General features: G+C 43.5%; 1 protein-coding gene across 1 annotated transcript in view; it reads right to left on the reverse strand.

The window, feature by feature from the left end:
• The window catches only part of HYDIN (HYDIN axonemal central pair apparatus protein), a 1,819,717-nt gene that overhangs the window by 770,950 nt on the left and 1,030,760 nt on the right, over positions 1–18,007 (reverse strand). Inside the window, exon 45 of the mRNA XM_029609235.1 lies at positions 12,663–12,816. Coding sequence (XP_029465095.1) covers positions 12,663–12,816 — 154 coding nt within the window. The remainder of the gene's footprint in view (positions 1–12,662; positions 12,817–18,007) is intronic.

Raw genomic sequence — 18,007 nt, forward strand, 5'->3', positions numbered from 1 at the left:
TAGGTTCGGGGGGATTGGATGTGCGTTTTCGACACGCTATTACCCCTTACTGAATAAGGGGTAAAGCTAGCGCATCGAAAATGCACGTCCAAATGCGGCCTGTAAGTAAACTTGGTTAATAGCAGTTAATGGACTTCTCCTCCAAGAACTTAAGAACTTATCCAAACCTTTTTTGAACCCAGCTACACTAACTGCACTAACCACATCCTCTGGCAACAAATTCCAGAGCTTAATTGTGCGTTGAGTATTTTTCCTTAATATCCTCTCTTCAGTAATTCTGCCAAATTTGATTATATTATGGTTACTATTTATATTTATTTATTTATATTTAGCTCAAATCTTTTCATTGGTAGCTCAAAGCAAGTTATATTCAGTTATAGCAGGTATCTACAGTCAAGCAGCCCCACCACCATTACCTCTTACACTAGATCTTGTATTGTAGTGAGGCTTAGATGTAAAGTAGTCCCCCTCGTGTCAGTTGAAGGATCAATTGCTCCATGTAGCTGGCATTAAAGGCATCTAGAAACTTCACCTCCCTAGCACAGTCCAATGAGACATTTAACCAGTTAAGATCAGTGTAATTTAAATCTACCATTATTGCTGTGTGCCTGATTTGTTAACTTTCATAATTTCTGTTAGCATTTCTCTGTCTCTTCATCCTGGCCAAGCTGATTGTAGCATATTCCCATTGCTATACACAGTACATTTTGTCTCCTGAACTATTTTTATCCTGTTTGACACTATACCATTTTTAACATATAGCACCACCCCTTCAACAAATTTGATCTGGCCTATTATTTTTATATAATTTATATCCTGGTATCAGTGTCCCATTGGTTATGCTCCTTCCACCAAGTTTCTGAGATACTTATTATGTCTGCAGCTTCATTTGGTGTCATACATTCTAACCTTTCAATCTTATTGTTCAGACTCCCTGCTTTTGCATACAGAGAATTCAAAATAATTTTTTTTCAATAGAATTTACAACCTACCTAGCAATTGGAATGGGTAGTTTAGAATCATTTATGTTTTCTGTTATTTATTTTAATACACTTGGGCTACTTCTGGTTCTAACATGTCTCTCTATTAGGATATTCTAAATTCCATGTTATGCCAGTATACTTTGAAGATACTTCATTCTGTACACTCCTGAATGACTGTTAGCTTCCCCCCATGATCTAGTTTAGAAGCTGCTTGATCTCCTTTTTAAACAGTACAAGACGTTTGGTTCACCCTAGTTAAGGTGGATCTTATCCTTTTGGCATAGGCTCCCCTTCCTCAAAATGTTGCCTAATTCCTATTAAATCCAAAACCCTCTTCTCTGCATCATTGCCTTATCCATGTATTGAGACTCTGGAGCTCTGCCTGCCTCTGGGATCCTACACATGGAATGGTGAATTTTTATGAGAATGCTATCCTGGAGGTTGTGGATTTCAACTTTCTGTTTAAAAGCATAAATTTGGCTTCCAGAGCCTTCCTCCTGCACCTTCCTATGTCATTGGTGTTCATATGTGCCAGCACAGCTGGCTTCTCCCCCCACTATCTAAAATCCTATTTAGGTGACACATTAAATCTGCGATTCAGATAGTGTTGCAAAACCATCAGGCAAGTTTGTTTACAAGCAATCCTCATGGCCACCAGCCCTCTAAGTAAGTTTATGCAATTCAAATTTTTTAAATATTTTGTCAAAAGTCATATGCACAGGCATTAGTGCATTTAGCAATATAGGTCAGGCTTTTAGTTAAATTCAGCCATTATATTTTGCCTTGCTTAGTTTTCTGCCAATATCCCAAAAAGTAAAGAAGGCCAGTAGCTTCATTAGTTGTCCCTGGTGCAAACACAGGACAGTACTTGATAGATGTGTGCTTTGCCTGTGGGAGGACCACAATGTTTCAAAATGTTCCACTTATGAAAAGATGACCTTCAGAGGACATTGTTCCTGTTGAGAGCTGATAGAAAATTTCTTCAGGAGAATTAAGCCCAGCTCATCAGCATTGGAGACATCTGCACTGAAGAACCTGGGAGCTGCACTGACCGCTAGTGATACATCAACATCAAGTGGGCATCCCTTCCTCTTGGTATTGAGCCTACATAGTGGTGAAGGAGATAGGCCATCATCCAACATCTTCTGATTCTTCGGTTCCAAAATCAAGGCACTCCAATTACACGCATCAAATGAAGTTCAAGAAGCATCAGCCTTGGTCTCTGGGATCTATTTTTAACATCCTCCATTTTACCAATTGAAGCCACATTTGTCCATTCAAACTCAGCATTTGAATTTTTCAACTGTGACAGAGAAGAGGCCTGGTCTTCCACGTGTTCTTCCACCTCCTCCATCTGCCAGCCAAACTCAGAGAGATCATTTCTCAGCTCAGTCACCTTGCCCATAAGCACAGTTCTAACTGAGGTAATTTCCTTCCTTAACTCATAAAACCAAATTTGAAAGTCTTCCCTTTAAACACATTCGACTGCTGAGCCAGCAACATAGCACCACCACCGCCAGGGTCTGCCTCTGCTTTGGCTTGTGCTTCGATGGTTTCCATATTGCTGGGCTCCTCCAAGAACAGAATAAACGTACCATATGAAAACTGGCACATCGATATATTTTTTGTGGCTAGACATTAGAGGAAGTATGTACAAATCTTTAGCAGCCAGAGTAGATTATACGACAAAAAAATCACCTCTTTGCAGAACTGCAGCAGGGAGCACCTCCCATAGGCTGCCACTTGCTTCAGTTACGTCACTTGTTTCCCTTATGGGGGAATTTTGGAGGTGCTCCTGCTCAACTATTTACCCAGCAAGGCAGATGACTCTGCACTGTGGGAAGAGGATCTGCTGCACTTTGAAGAAATGTATGCAGCTCCTCAATCTACACAAGCCCTGGAACACAGGGAACATTGGGACATCTGTTCACAGTCATAGCAGTTTGCTTGATCGTTGTTCGGCCCAAGGCATCAATAGCACAACTCATACCCATCCATGAAGGACAACGCCCTGCTAGAGATGCAGTTTTTAAAACCATTGATGGTAGGTTTCTTTTTGCCAGATATGTTGAGGAATTATATTTGAAAGGATCCATGAAGTGAATAATCAAACAACAGTGGGTCAAACTAAAAGGAGCAATTACAAAAGCAACAAATCTATGTTAGAAAGTAAACAAAAGTAAAAGAAATAAACTGATCTGGTTCTCAAAGGAGGTGGATGACACAATAAAAGCAAAAAGAACAGTGTTCAAGAAATTTAAAGGATCCCAAAAAAGAGGCATACAGGGAAGAATATCTGGTGGAACTGAGGGAGATGAAGAAAGTAATCTAGAAAGCAAAATGTCAGGCAGAAGAAAGGATTGCCAAAGAGGTAAAGCAAAGTGACAAAACATTTTTCAGATACATCAGAGAAAGGAGAAAGGTCCGACATGGTATAGTGAAATTGAAAGATGACAAGGATCAATGTGTGGAGACAGAGATGAAGAAATGGCGGAAATATTAAACAAATACTTCAGTTCACTAAAGAAGACACTCTTTTCTTCATTTCCATCCACTAACCTTTAGGGAACCACAGTTTTTATCCCATGCCCCTTTGAAATCTTTCTTGATTTAGTATTCACCACTTCCTCTGGAAGAGCATTCAGGGCATCCACCACCCTCTGTAAAGAAATATTTCTTGACGTTGGTTCTGAGTCGTCCTCCCTAGAGCTTCATTACATAACCCCTAGTTCTACTGATTTCTTTCCAATGGAAAAAGTTTATTGATTGTGCATCATTAAAACCTTTCAGGTATCTGAAGGTCTGTATTTTATCCCCCCTGCACCTCCTCTCCTTCAGGGTATACATATTTTTGATCTTCAATCTCTCCTCATAAGTCAATTGATGGAGACCCTCCACCATTTTTATCACCCTTCTCTGGACCGCCTCCTTCCTGTCTCTGTCCCTTTTGAGATATGGTCTCCAGAATTAAACACAATTCTCCAGGTGAGGCCTCACCAATGAACTGTACAAGGGGATTATCACCTACTCTTTCTTACTGGTTATTCCTCTATGCAGCCCAGCATTCTTTGGCTTTAGCTATCACCTTGTCACATTGCTTCGCCATCTTCAGATTGCTAGACACTGTCACCCCAAGGTCTCTCTCCTGCTCCATGCACAACAGCCCTTCACCACCCATCACAAACAGCTCTTTTGGATTATCATACCTCAGATGCACGACTCTGCACTTCTTGGCACTGAATCCCAGCTACCATATCTTCAACCACTGTTCAAGTTCCTTAAATCGCGTCTCATTCTCTCTACTCCTTCCGGCATGTCCACTCTGTTGCAGATCTTAGTGTCATCCACAAATAGACAAACTTTACTTTCTATCCATTCCGCAATGTTGCTCACAAAGACATTGAACAGGACCGGTCCCAACACCAATCCTTGTGGCACTCCGCTTAACACCATTCTCTCTTCAGAGTAGGTTCCATTTAACATCACACTCTGTCTTCTATACGTCAACCTGTTTGTAATCCACACTACCACCTTGGTGCTCATGCCCAAACTTCCTGTTTTATTCACAAGCCTCCTATGCTGAACCATATCAAAAGCTTTTCTGAAATCCAAGAAGATCACATTGAGCACTCTTCCTCGATCCAATTCTTTAGTCACCCAATCAAAAAAATCAAACAGATTAGTCTGACAGAACCTTCCCCCGGTGAATCCATGCTACCTTGGGTCCAGCAATCCTCCTGACTGTAGATAGTTCTCTATCCTTTCCATCGGCAGAGTCTCCATTAATTTTCCTACCACCGAGGTGAGGCTAATTGGCCTGTAGTTTCCAGCCTCCTTTCTGCTCTCACTCTTGTGAAGCGGGACCACCACCACTCTTCTCCAATCACTCAGCACCACTCCCGTTTCCAGGAATCTATTGAACACAGCGGACCTGCCAGCATATCTCTGAGCTCCCTGGGATGACCCTCATCAGGCTCTATGGCTTTGTCCACTTTCAGTTTTCCTAGCTCTTCCCATATATTCTCTTCTGTAAATGGAGTTTCATCTACTTCACCCCATCCACAGTCTTGTTAACTAGCGATGGTCCTTCTCCAGGGTCTTCTTTAGTGAAGAAAAAAGTGCATGAGGGTAACTTGCTGGTGTGATGGTTACTACCCTTAACTAATAAGCCTGATGCTTCTGATGGAACTCCAACATTGCTCTCTGCTTCAATGGCAAGATGGAATGGGAAAATGGACTCAGTCAGCAACCTGCAAGGTTTTAAGGTTTGGGAAACTAAATATGGGGGTGACCAGTATGGTGTGGTAGATGCTATGTGGCAGATGCTAACATAAGCTTGCTGGGCAGACTGGATGGACCGATTGGTCCTTTTCTGCCGCCATTGTTTATGTTTCTATGTTTCTATCGTATACTCAGTCTCAAATTCACCTAAATGTCAGTAGACATAACAATTGTGTTTACTGACATTTAGTTGAATTTGAGACTGAGTATACGATAGAAACATAGAAACATAAACAATGGCGGCAGAAAAGGACCAATCGGTCCATCCAGTCTGCCCAGCAAGCTTATGTTAGCATCTGCCACATAGCATCTGCCACGCCATACTAGTCACCCCATATTCTAGATACCCCCATAGACTAGATATGTTGAGGAGCCAAGTTGTTGTGCTTTTCTTTTTTTCTTAGCATTGAAAAGTGCTATTGTGGATGCTGCAGAGATAGCGAGGCAACTAAAGAAAAAAATATCAAAGTGGTTTAAGGATTTAGAGAAAAAATATCTGGAGAGACAGCGTACATGTCCATGCTTGTGCTTGGTCAAAAAATGACTGAGGAGGCTCCCAAGGCAATGCCCATGCAGGAACTCTCACACATGCTCAATAAAGTTAACAGCTCTACTAGCTAGGAGAGAGAAGTCTATTTGGTGCTGCCAGTTGATGATCCCACCATGTCATGGCTAATTCAGCCTGCTTATCAACAAAAAACACTGCTTACTTGTATTGAGTGTTCTCTGAGGACAACAGCATATAAATCCTCACAAACCCACACATGTCCCCTTGGAGTTAGTTTTTACGTCCATGTATAAATAGCTATGTTAAGAATTGAAGGGGCACCGTGCAATGTGGGTCATGTAGCACATGCTCAGTTGAGTAAGACAAAAGCTTTTAGAAGCTTTTGTGAAATCTTCCTGCACCAGCCTCCGTTGGATGTCATCACCCACATATGAAGGCTTAAATCATGTTCTCCTCAGAGAACACCTGTTACAGGTAAGAAACTTTTGCTTTATTTTACTTTATTAATTTGCGTAACTTTTTGTGTTATATTTGCGTGAAATTACATATTGGTACAAATTTAATAAATAGAAAGTTAAAATAAATCAAGACATCTACCCTACAGTCTTATTCACATAGCAGGCAACCTATGTTTTCTGCATAACTGGATAATGGGAAATTCCATGTCAAGTGGACCAATTTAGAAAATCATTCACGCTTGACCTCCTTTGAATTCAATAAAAGTTTGTGTGGATGTTTGCTAGAGCCTCAAACAAAACTAAGCAAATTTTTTCAGCTGGATCTCTATTGATTCAAGAGCTAGAGGCAGCTGAATGAAGGTCATGTTACGAACACACGCAGCGAGCCCGGGGAAGGGCATAAAGGTGTCATCACTTGCTCCTGAGAGAGAGTGTGAGCCCCTGGGCCTGAGGTGGCTCAGGGAGGAGCCCCAAGACACACCCCAAGGTAGGCGAGCAAGTACAAGCTAGGGCAGAACAAGAACACAGGAGAAGAATGGAGTGAGTCAACCCTCTGTTGAACCAACACGTGCTAGTGGAGAGAGAGAGCTGGAACTCAGAGGCAAGGTACTGTAGTAGGAGATTCCAGAACCGAGAAAGTACAAATTCAAGTACATAGGGAAACAAGGACTCCTGGAACTTGGACAAGAAGAGGACTCCTGGACTGGACGAGATGAAACTCTCGAAAACATGGAGACTTGGACAAGACGATACTCTTGGAGACTTGTACAAGATGATACTCATGAAGACTTGAATGAGGGGAGACACTCGAAGACTTGAACAAGGGAATATTCTTGAAGGTGAAGAAGAGATGAGGCTCTGGGAGGCTTGGAAGAATGCTGTCCCTCAGGGCGCCCTACACAGCCTGACGTGGACTGGTCATGGACCACCTTATCCCGCTGCGCGCCCTACACAACCTGGAAGGCTGGTCGCGGACCACGCTGAGAGCAGGACGGGCACAGAGAAGAGAAGACAGTCCGGGTACTTAAGAGGAGCCCAACCGGAGGTGGTTCCAGACACCTGAAGTCTTATCACTGGGGATGCCAGATGCTTCTGGGAAGGATGACTGGGGACGAAGTTCAGTGGATGACAAGGCTGCTGGCGGATTCATCAGAATTGAGACGAGGAGAGAAGGAAGAAGGTACACAAGAGGGGAAGCTTCGAGCGCAGGTCATAAGGACATCTGGACACCTGGACACCTGGATCTCGGGAAGAGAATACAACTAGACATCAGGGTCTCTGGACATCTGGGACGATGGACATAGGACGAGAAGACTACTAGATGGGTAGAGATCAGAAGGTCGTAAAGAAGAGGACGACGGACATCAGGACGAAAGATGTCTGGACAATGGAAAACTGGATTACTGGAACCAGAGGACATCTGGACATTTAGATATCTGGACATCAGGACGTCGAGAACGCCAGAGACATCTTGAGACAGACAAGAACCCTGAGGCTATGGAAGGGAAGCCAAGGGGTGGAACATACCATGAAGAAAATGATCAGACAAGGGATGAAACCTGGAGCGTTGGATGGACATTAGGAGCAAGAAGACATGAAACATGAAGTCTTCTGGACAGAAGCAGCAAGATGAACCATGCTGGAAGTGGTAGAACTCCGAAGATGGAATCTGGAGGGGAGAAGATGAAACTCCTAGGTGTAACTCCAAGGATGGATAACGAAGCAGAAGAAACTCCATCCGAAGGCACTGAGCAGTGCCTTTTTATAGAGCAGGACCAGGAAGAGCCCTGAAGACATCATCTGGAAGGAGACAGGAGTGCTTCCTGTATCTGGCCCTTTAAAAGACGAAGAGAGTCGAGCGGCCAGTCCCTAGAGGGATCCCAGGAAGGAAGATGTGTGGAGCTAGGGCCTGCAGCAGCGTCATGAAACCTGGAGACGGTCGGAGGCGGCTCCTGCTGCTGAAGGGGAGCTGCACCGGGGTGTCCTGTTATAGGGGGCACTGGGAGAGCGGTCCCCCTTAGAGGGAGTGTGCCCTTGGGCTCCTGGCACTATCCCACACCAAGAGTAGGTGTAGCATGGGTGGCGAGAGACAGCCCGACCCCAGCCGGACCTGCATGCCTCTGGAACCAACTGTGGAGTGTTGGTGATGAACAGTCCTCCGACCGTTCCCAGCCCTTTCAAAACTGCTGCTGGATGGCAAGAGGCAGCAGGCCGGACTCAGGGCGTGGGCAGACAAAGGTTCAAAAACAGGAGACGAAGACTCGGGAACCATAGACTATAGACATAGACTAAGGAACATAGAAGGTTCAGACAGTAGCATGGTCTCTCAGGGCACCCTACACAGCCAGTACCACTGGTCTGGTCATGGACCACCCTGTCCTACATCCGCGGGAGCGGAACCAGCGCAGGACAACACAAACAAAGGTCCAGGAACTGAAGACAAGGATGCAGGAACTGTAGACGTAGACTCAGAAGCTTGGGAGGTTCAGACGTTGGCACTGTCCCTCAGGGAGCCCTAGACAGCCAGTATCACTGGTCTGGTCACGGACCACTCTGTCCCACATCTGCAGGAGCGGAACCAGCGCAGGAAAGGAAAAATGCTGCACAAAGCACTCCAGGGTAATGTACTGCACACCGGCAGTCTGAAGTGAAGTATTGCACACCGGCAGTCTGAAGCAGGAGGCTGCACACCGGCAGTCTGAAGTAGGTGGCTGCACACCGGCAGTCTGAAGTAGGTGGCTGCACACCGGCAGTCTGAAGCAGGAGGCTGCACACCGGCAGTCTGAAGCAGGTTGCTGCACACCGACAGTCTGAAGCAGGGTTGGAACATCAGGGTCAGGAACAAACATCAAGGAACAACAGGAAACATCAGGAACGAGCAAGACACCGGACATCAAGCTGAAACAACGAAGACCTGACGGAGCGCTGGAAGAGGAGACATCCAGAGACGTGTAACTCCAATGCAAGGCAAAGCATGAGTGCTGGAGCAAAGCTTTTATAGCCCAGGAGCAGGCAATTCCCTGGGAGGAGTCCAGATGGGCCGTCCCTCACTGGATCTATAAGAGTGGAGAGGAGCCGCGAGCCCGCCCCTTAGGAGAAGGGCATGGCCCACATCAGAGCATCCAGGCTGCAGTGGAACAGGCCTCAAGTAGACCCCGAACAACACCGAAGGCCTCCCAGGCCATACAGCAGGATCCGGACAATTGCTCAGGCAAGGCCCTGGCTTCGGAGCGGCCTCCAGAAAAAGGTGAGATGCCTCCTGTGGTGCAGCTACAGGAGGAATCGTAACATGTCCCAAGTCCCGAAGAAGAGGAGAGTGGCGTGGCGGCTTCCTGCCGCGAAGAGAGGCTTCGGCAGCAGCACTCAAGCCGTGGAGGAGGAGGGAATCCCAGTGAGGGGATTCCCCCGCAGGGAGCGTCAGCGGTGCGGCTCCAGCCGCGCAGGCAGAGAGAAACAGCCGGCAGCTTCCCCAGCCGCGAAGAGGAACAGCGCGGCTCAGGGCAGTCCGGGCTGCAGGAAGAAGGCCGCAGCATTGGGCCAACAGAGGAGAAGGTGAGGCACTGCCCGCGAGATACAGGCCGCGGGCAGGGGCGTAACAGGTCAGTCTTAGAGTACTGTGTCCATACAACACAAACTGGCCATTTTGTCTGGGCACTGCAGCCAAAACAACCCCTGTCAGGGGCTTTTCATTTTGTAGATTATTACAACTTCTGGTGCTAAGTTCCTATACAAAGTTTGGAACCTAACATGAGCTTGCCACCCTTTTTATGGGCCAGCAAAGTAAGTGAAACATTTTACAAAAGAAATTTAAGGCCTTCTTTGACTCTTCATTGCTCCTGGATCAGAAGTTATGGCCCATAACATCCATCTAGGATTCTCATTAGGAGGCTTTGCAGCTAATAGGAAGCAAACATATAGTTACATAAAGACAGGATGCCACCTTTTAATGCAAATTTTCACCATTATTTGGGTGCAAATATCTGTACTGTATAGTTTTTTATTTTTTTCTTTCTAATGTCATTTGAAAGAGCACCTTTTTTGCTACAAAAGTCACCCTGTTTCATCTTGGACCCAGTTTTGCTTTAGTCAGAATTACAATCCCAAAGACAAGCATCATTTGCATGCGTGAATGCAGTATGTTAAAAAAAGCCATCTTTGGTACCCAACTGTGAAACATGCAAATGAGCTAGAGATGTGAAATTTTACAATGCAGCTCAGTTTAGTGTGCTTACCACACGTTTAGCTTTTGACACATATTTGTTTAGACATATTTTATAAATTAGTCAAAGTCAGTGCAAAACTTTGTATGCTGATTAGTTACTTTGCACTGGTCAGTGGTGGCTGAGCCACTGCCAATTCAGCAAAATTGACAACCCCATCACCTAGGGGCCACTTCAGATAGCCAGACAAGATACCAGCTACAGGTTTTCAAGCTTTTATTTAAGCACAAAACAAGAAAAGGCAAGACACCACATACGAGAATTATTTAAACTGCAGATTTCACAAAAATTCATTTCGGGGTAGATTTTCAAAGGGTTACACGCGTAATATACGCGTTTAGCCCTTTAAAAACCCTCCTGCGCGCGCCGAGCCTGTTTTGCATAGGCTCGGTGGCACGCACAAGCCCTGGGACACGCGTATGTCCCGGGGCTTTGAAAAAAGGGCGGTAAGGGGCGGGGGCATCGGTGTGGCACAGGTCTGGGGGTGGGACCGAGGCCTCCTGCACAGCGGCTGTGCTGGGGGATGGCGCGCCGGCAGACTGCCGGCGTGCACAAGATACACCTGCCAGAGGCAGGCATAAATACTTGAAATAAGGTGGGGGGGGGGGGGATTTAGGTAGGGCTGGGGGGTGGGTTAGATAGGGGAAGGGAGGGGAAGGTGGGTGGAGTGGAAAAAAAGTTCCCTCCGAGGCCGCTCTGATTTCGGAGCGGCCTTGGAGGGAACAGGGAAAGCCATCGAGGCTCCCCTAGGGCTCACGCCAGGTAGCACTCACAAATGTACCCTGCGTGCGCTGGTTTAAAAATCTGCCCCTTTGTCTTTTTTCTGCATTGCACATGCTTTTGAATGCCCATCAGAGTGTGACAAAGTGGCTTGTGAATAAATGTACTGCTTGCCTGATAAAGTTGTTATGGGTGTATCAAGAGTAGCAATAATGTGCTCTTCTGGAACCCAACAGGTGTCACTACGGGGCGGCCAGTAAAATGACCTGGCAGGACCTTGGGGATGCAAGAAATTGACCAAGACATCACGTTCTTCAATTGAGACTTCGCATATATGGCCAACCCACCAGGAATTATCAAGGATGCAAACTAAATACTGACTAGGTTGAAAGCTGGATACTTGAAGGGCAGGAAAATATTCACTTTCATATTCTAGAACACTTACAATGAATGAGGTTATGTCATTCAAAATTTTGCTAATATAAATTTTAGTTGCATCAATGGGCTTGAATTGATGATTTTCCCTTGTGCCAGCAACTGTATCATCTTTGCTAAACCTCTCATCCTGAACAGGTCTGATTGATTCAATGTCCTCCTTTGGGACAAAGAAAAATTTGATACCAGGGACACTTTTATCATAAAAGTCAAATAGATTCTTTTGTGTCAAAATTTGGTTATTGAGGGGGCATTGTAGACTAGCATGGCAGCTAGATGTTTTGTGGTTCCTCCAATCCCATCATAGGGTGATTTTCCATGGCTGGTGCCAAAAAAGTTCCATTCAGCTGTAAAATGAAAGTTGATACTACGATTGCAAAAATTAATTACATTTTTTAAATTTTTGTATTGATCAGCAGATCCATCACTAAAGTAGTGAATATGCTCCAAAACAGGTAAAATGCCCTTCAAATGCTCAATGAGCATTCTCAAAACTTGTGTCATGGCGCAAGTCATTTTTGATTCATGACTGCGTATCACTAAGTTCGGTGTTGTCACTGATTTTGCATCAAAAATGATGCACGGAATGCAGAAACTTGGTTTCAAAATGCAAACCGTGTAGGGATATGGGACTTTTGGATTTTCTAAACAAAGAAAATCTTTCAGATTAAGTTACAAAGGACGAGTTTTATATGCAAAAAAATTATTTAAAAATTTTTTGATATTACATTCACGCCAAATGATTATATATAAGACAATGAAGGCCAACAACCAGTAATGTCTATTATGATGGCTATCAACCAATAGATGTAAGTTAGCAGAAGGAAAAGGTATTTTTGTTTGCCATTCAGAGGTGACCTCCATTCAACTACCTCTAGCTCTCCAACCAAAAGAGATCCAGGTGAAATGTTTAGTACAGTTTTATTTGAGACCCCTGGTCTACTTCATATGGAATGACTCTAAATATTTCTAGTTATATCGCAATAAATATTCAGCAATATTATAAATAAATGTTCCTTCTTCAGATCTGCTGTAAAATGTTGTATTATTTTGGTACCTGCTTTCCCAACGATTGACTTTTCTTTCCTGGAAGTTCCTCTTTTGCAGAATCCTTTTTTTGTCGCTTGACCTTCCTCTTCAGTTCATCTTCTTCTTGTCGTTTTCTTAATGCCTCCTTCATTTTCCTCTCCTGGGCCAATCTCTCCTGCTCCCTTTAACAAAGACCAGGCACAAACAGTCTTTAGTATCAGTCTAGGTTCCTTTTTGTCTGCATTTTGTAATGTTTATGCTATTTTCACAATTTCCATAAGACTTTATTGAATCATCGTACACTACAAAGCTATGTAAATTCTCTGTAAACCAAATGTTAGATGTGCATAAAAAAACGGAAATACAGTTGATTCTATATGTAGCCCCATTCCTGGTGCAATGGTTTGCAGAGGGGCACACTCAATATCAGGGCTAAAGCCAGACTCAGTCTTGCAACCCTGGTGTGGATTCTCTAAAAGGGGGTAGGGAAGGACCCAAGCTCTTTAGAGAGTGAGACACCAAGGACACACTGGTTCCAAGGTATGGTGTTCCAAAAACGAAAAGTCTTTATTGAAACAGTAAAAATCAGAAAAGTTGCAATTTACAGTCTTTGCGCTTTTAAGAATTCATCACAAGTAATGGAAAGTATCAAGGGGTTTACTGATCCTTGCTGTTACATCCTTCTGGGATCCTCTCACTCCTGTGCTTGGGGTTTGAGGCTCTCTTGGACGAATAGTGAGTTTCCTGACCCCCAAGGATCCGCTTGAATCTCTCCTCTCCAATGTTTGAATCTCTCCTTCAACACTTCTCCTTCTCCCCTCCTGGACTCCTGTGGACTGCTGGATCACTTCGCATTGGCTGATCTCTCCTTTTCTCCTCTCCTCTTTCCACATGTCTGGTCAACTCTAGATAAGCAACTGACACTCACTTCTCTCCTATGTAGATCTTCCTTTGCCTTAAATTCTAATCAGGATTCTCCTTCCCACATAGAAGGATAAACCCAGGGTGAGAGGTTTACTCTCCCAGAAAAGGGATACTCTCTATCCACTGCTGGATTCCCCAGAACCAGTTACTTATAACTATGTATCAAAAGCACCACTATAGGGAAACTCTCTGCGTGACCCTCTATTCTCACTATAGATTATGGACAACAGGGACAAATGTCTTTTGAAACGCCACACTATAAACTCCACCTTTTTGATTGTGCCTCCTACAGGCCTATATCATTGATAAATGTTAAAGTAAAAATTCTAACTCAAATCTTGCAGTTGAGAATGGAAGACCTGGTTCTTGCCTTAATTGATCAGGACCAAACTGGATTAAAGGTAGGTCTTCTGTTAATAAAACCAGGTGCTTGTTTAATATTTTACATTTGGCTAATAAACATAGGATCTCTGGGACCATTATATCAATTGATGCAGATAAAGCATTCAATTGTATTTTCTGACCATTTCTCTTTTTTATGTTAAAAAAGGGGGTTCCATAAGGCCTTTACTGCATGAATCAAAGCCTTTTATTCTAATCTGGTCATGAGGGTATTATCTATCTAATGGGGTGTTTTCGGCTCCTTTTCTTAGATGTACCTACCACCCATTTTATTTGACTTGGCTATAGAGCCTTTGGCTCATGCCATTCGTTATTTCCTCCCTAGGAAAGGGGTTTGTCTTCCTTGACTTCATAAGATACTACTTTATGCTGATGGCATGCTTCTGTTTATGACTTGGAAGCGTGAGTTAGTACCAGCTCTTTTGCATATCCTTCAACAATACAGCCAGTTTTCTGGATATCTGATTAATTATTCAAAATTTGCGGTGGTATTAATAGGTCCTCCCACACAACTATCGCTGAATATAAGCTTGAGGAGGAGGGAATTAAATATCTGGGGATATGGATACCTACAGATCTATCTAAACTTTATGCCACTAATTATACCTCCAATTTAGAAGGGATTAGAACAGATTTGGCAAAATGGACCCTCTTTACTATATCCTGGTAAGGGAAAATGAATATTACTAAAATGGCTATTTTGCCTTGACTACTATATCCCTTTCTATATATATCTTTACATCCCTAATTCAGTTTTTTCTGCTCTCAAAGGTTGTACCCTCATATTTTTGTAGAAGAGGAGACCCTCTAGATTAAAGTACTGTGAATTACTAAAGTTTCAGAAATATGGGGAAGTAGCCTTTCGAGTCTTTCAGACATATTACTGGGCCACTTGGTTGACTTGTTTGAGAGTTGGTATGGATTCACCTAAGCACTGGCTTCTCCTTGAAGAGGGACGTGTCAGCAGTAGAAGTCTGGCCTCTTTTGTTACATCTGCCTTTAGCCTCAGCCTTGAGAAGGACAGCATGTAAAAATAACTCCATTCTTGCTCATACAATTATGTAAACCTTTATGATTGACTGCTAGAATGACGGTATATAAACGTTTCTAAATAAATAAATAAATTAATAAAAAAAACATGGGGATTTTTTATAATGCTCCCTCATATATGACTCCACTGATGAACAATCCACAGTTATCAATGGCCACTTTTTCCCCAGATATGGCTGAATGGGGGAAGAGGAGTCTTAAATTCTTGGGACAACTTTTAATTAATCAACGGATTTAACTTTTTTCAGATTTAGTGGCAGAGTTTGAGATCCCCAATCATTCCATTTTTTTTATATTTCCAGTTAAGAAGAGCGATGAATAACTTACAAGCGATAGATGATGCTACTGAGGAATTGCTTTGTTGCAAAGAAGGGGGCAACTGCATGATAACTAAATTATATTTAGGCATTGGGAATCAGATATGTCCAGAGGAGACATCACCAAGTCTCTCTGTTTCCTGGAATAGAGACTTAAATGATGATTTAGTTTGGAGAGATTGGAAACAGATTTGGCAAGCATCCAATATGATCTCCTTCTGTACTGAAAGCCATGAATTTTTATATAAACTACCACACTGTTTATATTATACTCCCCTGTTCTTTGCAAAATTTAGTACATTCAGTCCATTATGCTGCTGATCTTGTTAACAGGAGAGCAATAATTTTCACATGTGATGGAAATGTTCAGAAATGCATGAGTTTTAGGAATAGATTTTGGCACTCATTCACCAGATCTGCGGTCAAGCTCCTCTTAGATCCCTGTATTTCTCTTTTGGGTCTGTGGAAGGAGACGACTTATATGAGGGGTTTCAGGAAATTAACTATCAATTACTTCATGTGGCACCCCTTACCATAATACACAAGTGCAAACAAATACCTTGTGTGGCTGCAATAGTTATTCCGAAACAGATGACATATTCTCTTTGGGAGTAGAGTGACATATATAATGATATTTGGATCTTATATTGGGTTTAGCAAAGGAAAAGGGCTGAACGATATATTAAGGTGAAGCCAATATTCAATAGGCCGTTTAGTTGAGACGTTATACGGCTAACGATAGCCGGATAACTTGTTCAGTATGCTGTAAAAGTGTCTGGCTGAATATACATGCTTAAACTTATCAGATTTCATGTAGCTGGATAACTTAAAAACCTAACCAGCTATGTTTGAATATAACCGGTTAAGTTTCTAAATTATCCAGTCTTGTTTGGCAGGGTAACTTGCTACTTATCCTGATATCTTTAAAAGATATCCAGGTAAGTAGTGCTTTCAGTAAGTATTATAACTGAAAGAAATCAAAGGTCCCACAGCCCCCAACTGTATCTTTAAATTGCTGAAGAGCAAACATTACTGGGCCATCTTGCCCGCTCCGTTTTCAATTTAAAATTTGAAATCACAGACCCCCTCACTGCAGTCTGAAAAGAAATTAACTCACCTCCCTCTGGACCTCCATCTCCCCCAGACCCCCATTCCTGGTGACAAAAAACATTCCTGTCAGAAATGAAGGTCTCACTTATCTGCTACCGGTGGCTCCAGAGCTACTTCTGATAGGCAGCATTGGAGCCGCCAGAAGCAGATAGGGAATGTTAGAAACAAGTGATAGGGAGTGCCGGGAGCGGGTGAAAGGGAGCGCTGGAAGCGAGTGAAAGTGAGCTCCAAGAGCGGGTGATAGGGAACACTGGAAGCGTAAATTGAGTTTAGTTTATGCTTCCAGCGCTGCTTATCAGATGCAGCACTAGAGCCACCAGAAGCGGGTGACTGAGACCCTCGCTCCCTACAGGGATGGTTTTTGTCATCGGGAGGGGTCTATAGGAGATGGAGGTCTGGAGGGGGGGGGGGGTTAACTTCTTTCAGACTGCGAGGGTGGGGCAAGACAGCGTGATAATGTTTGCTCTTGAGCAATTTAAAGATACAGTTGAGAACCGCAGGCCTTTCGATTTCTTTTAGTTTTAATACTAACTGACAGCGCTACTTATCCTGATATCCTTTAAAGAGGAGTTAATTTGTATACTGCAGTAGTCAACACGATATGTGTTATGATATTTAACACATGCATTAGGGCCCTCATGCATCTTCATGAATGACCCACTCTATTGAATATAGCCGGCTATCTTCATTATTTAGCTGTCTAACTATAGCTGGCTAACTTTAGGACAGGTCTTTGATTTGACCAGACTTAGCTGGCTATGTCACCTGGCTAACTGAATTTTGGAGTTAGCCGGTTAACTTAGCTGGCTAACTCAGCTCCTCCCAATTATGCCCCTGGACCACCCGTAACTTATCTGGCTAAATTTTAGCCACCTAACTTATTAGCTGACTAGAATTTAGCTGGATAAAGGATGAATATAGCCAAGTAAGTCATTTATTCGTCTGAATGGCTTTTGAATATGGACCTCCTCTTTTTTATCTGGCTGAATTCTAGCCAGATAACTACTTATCGAGCTATAGCTTAGTCAGATGAGTGGTTGAATATACCATATTTTTACCAAAGGTCGTCTCCTCATTTCATCTCAACCAGATGGTGGAGCTTCCTGCATTTCAGCATTTGTTGTTGGAGGGAGCTTCACTTATTGGATGCTCGTTGGACTATGTTGCGTTACCTTAAATCACCAAACGTTTTTGGCGTTCAGATCATCTGTTTGTCTTGTTCAATGGAACAAAGAAAGGAAGCAAGGCCACGCTTGCACGATGGTTGAAGGAAACTATTTTTTCAGCCTATCTCTGTAAAGATTGGATGGTTCCAGAAGGGTTGCATGCACACTCTACTAGGGTACAAGCAGCTTCTTCGGCGGGGTGTCGGTGTCGCCGCAGGAAATCTGTAGGGCAGCGACATGGTCTTCACTTCACACTTTTGCCAAACATTACCGATTGGATATTCGGGCGCTGGAGGAGGCTGAGTTACAAGAGTGAGAGTGAGGAGAGTGAGTTACAAGCTGGTCTTTCGGGTTCCCACTCAGTATAGGGGAGCTTGGGTACATCCCATTTGTCAGAACTGATC

The sequence above is a fragment of the Rhinatrema bivittatum genome, chromosome 7 (genome assembly GCF_901001135.1).
Source record: "Rhinatrema bivittatum chromosome 7, aRhiBiv1.1, whole genome shotgun sequence".
Taxonomy (NCBI): domain Eukaryota; kingdom Metazoa; phylum Chordata; class Amphibia; order Gymnophiona; family Rhinatrematidae; genus Rhinatrema; species Rhinatrema bivittatum.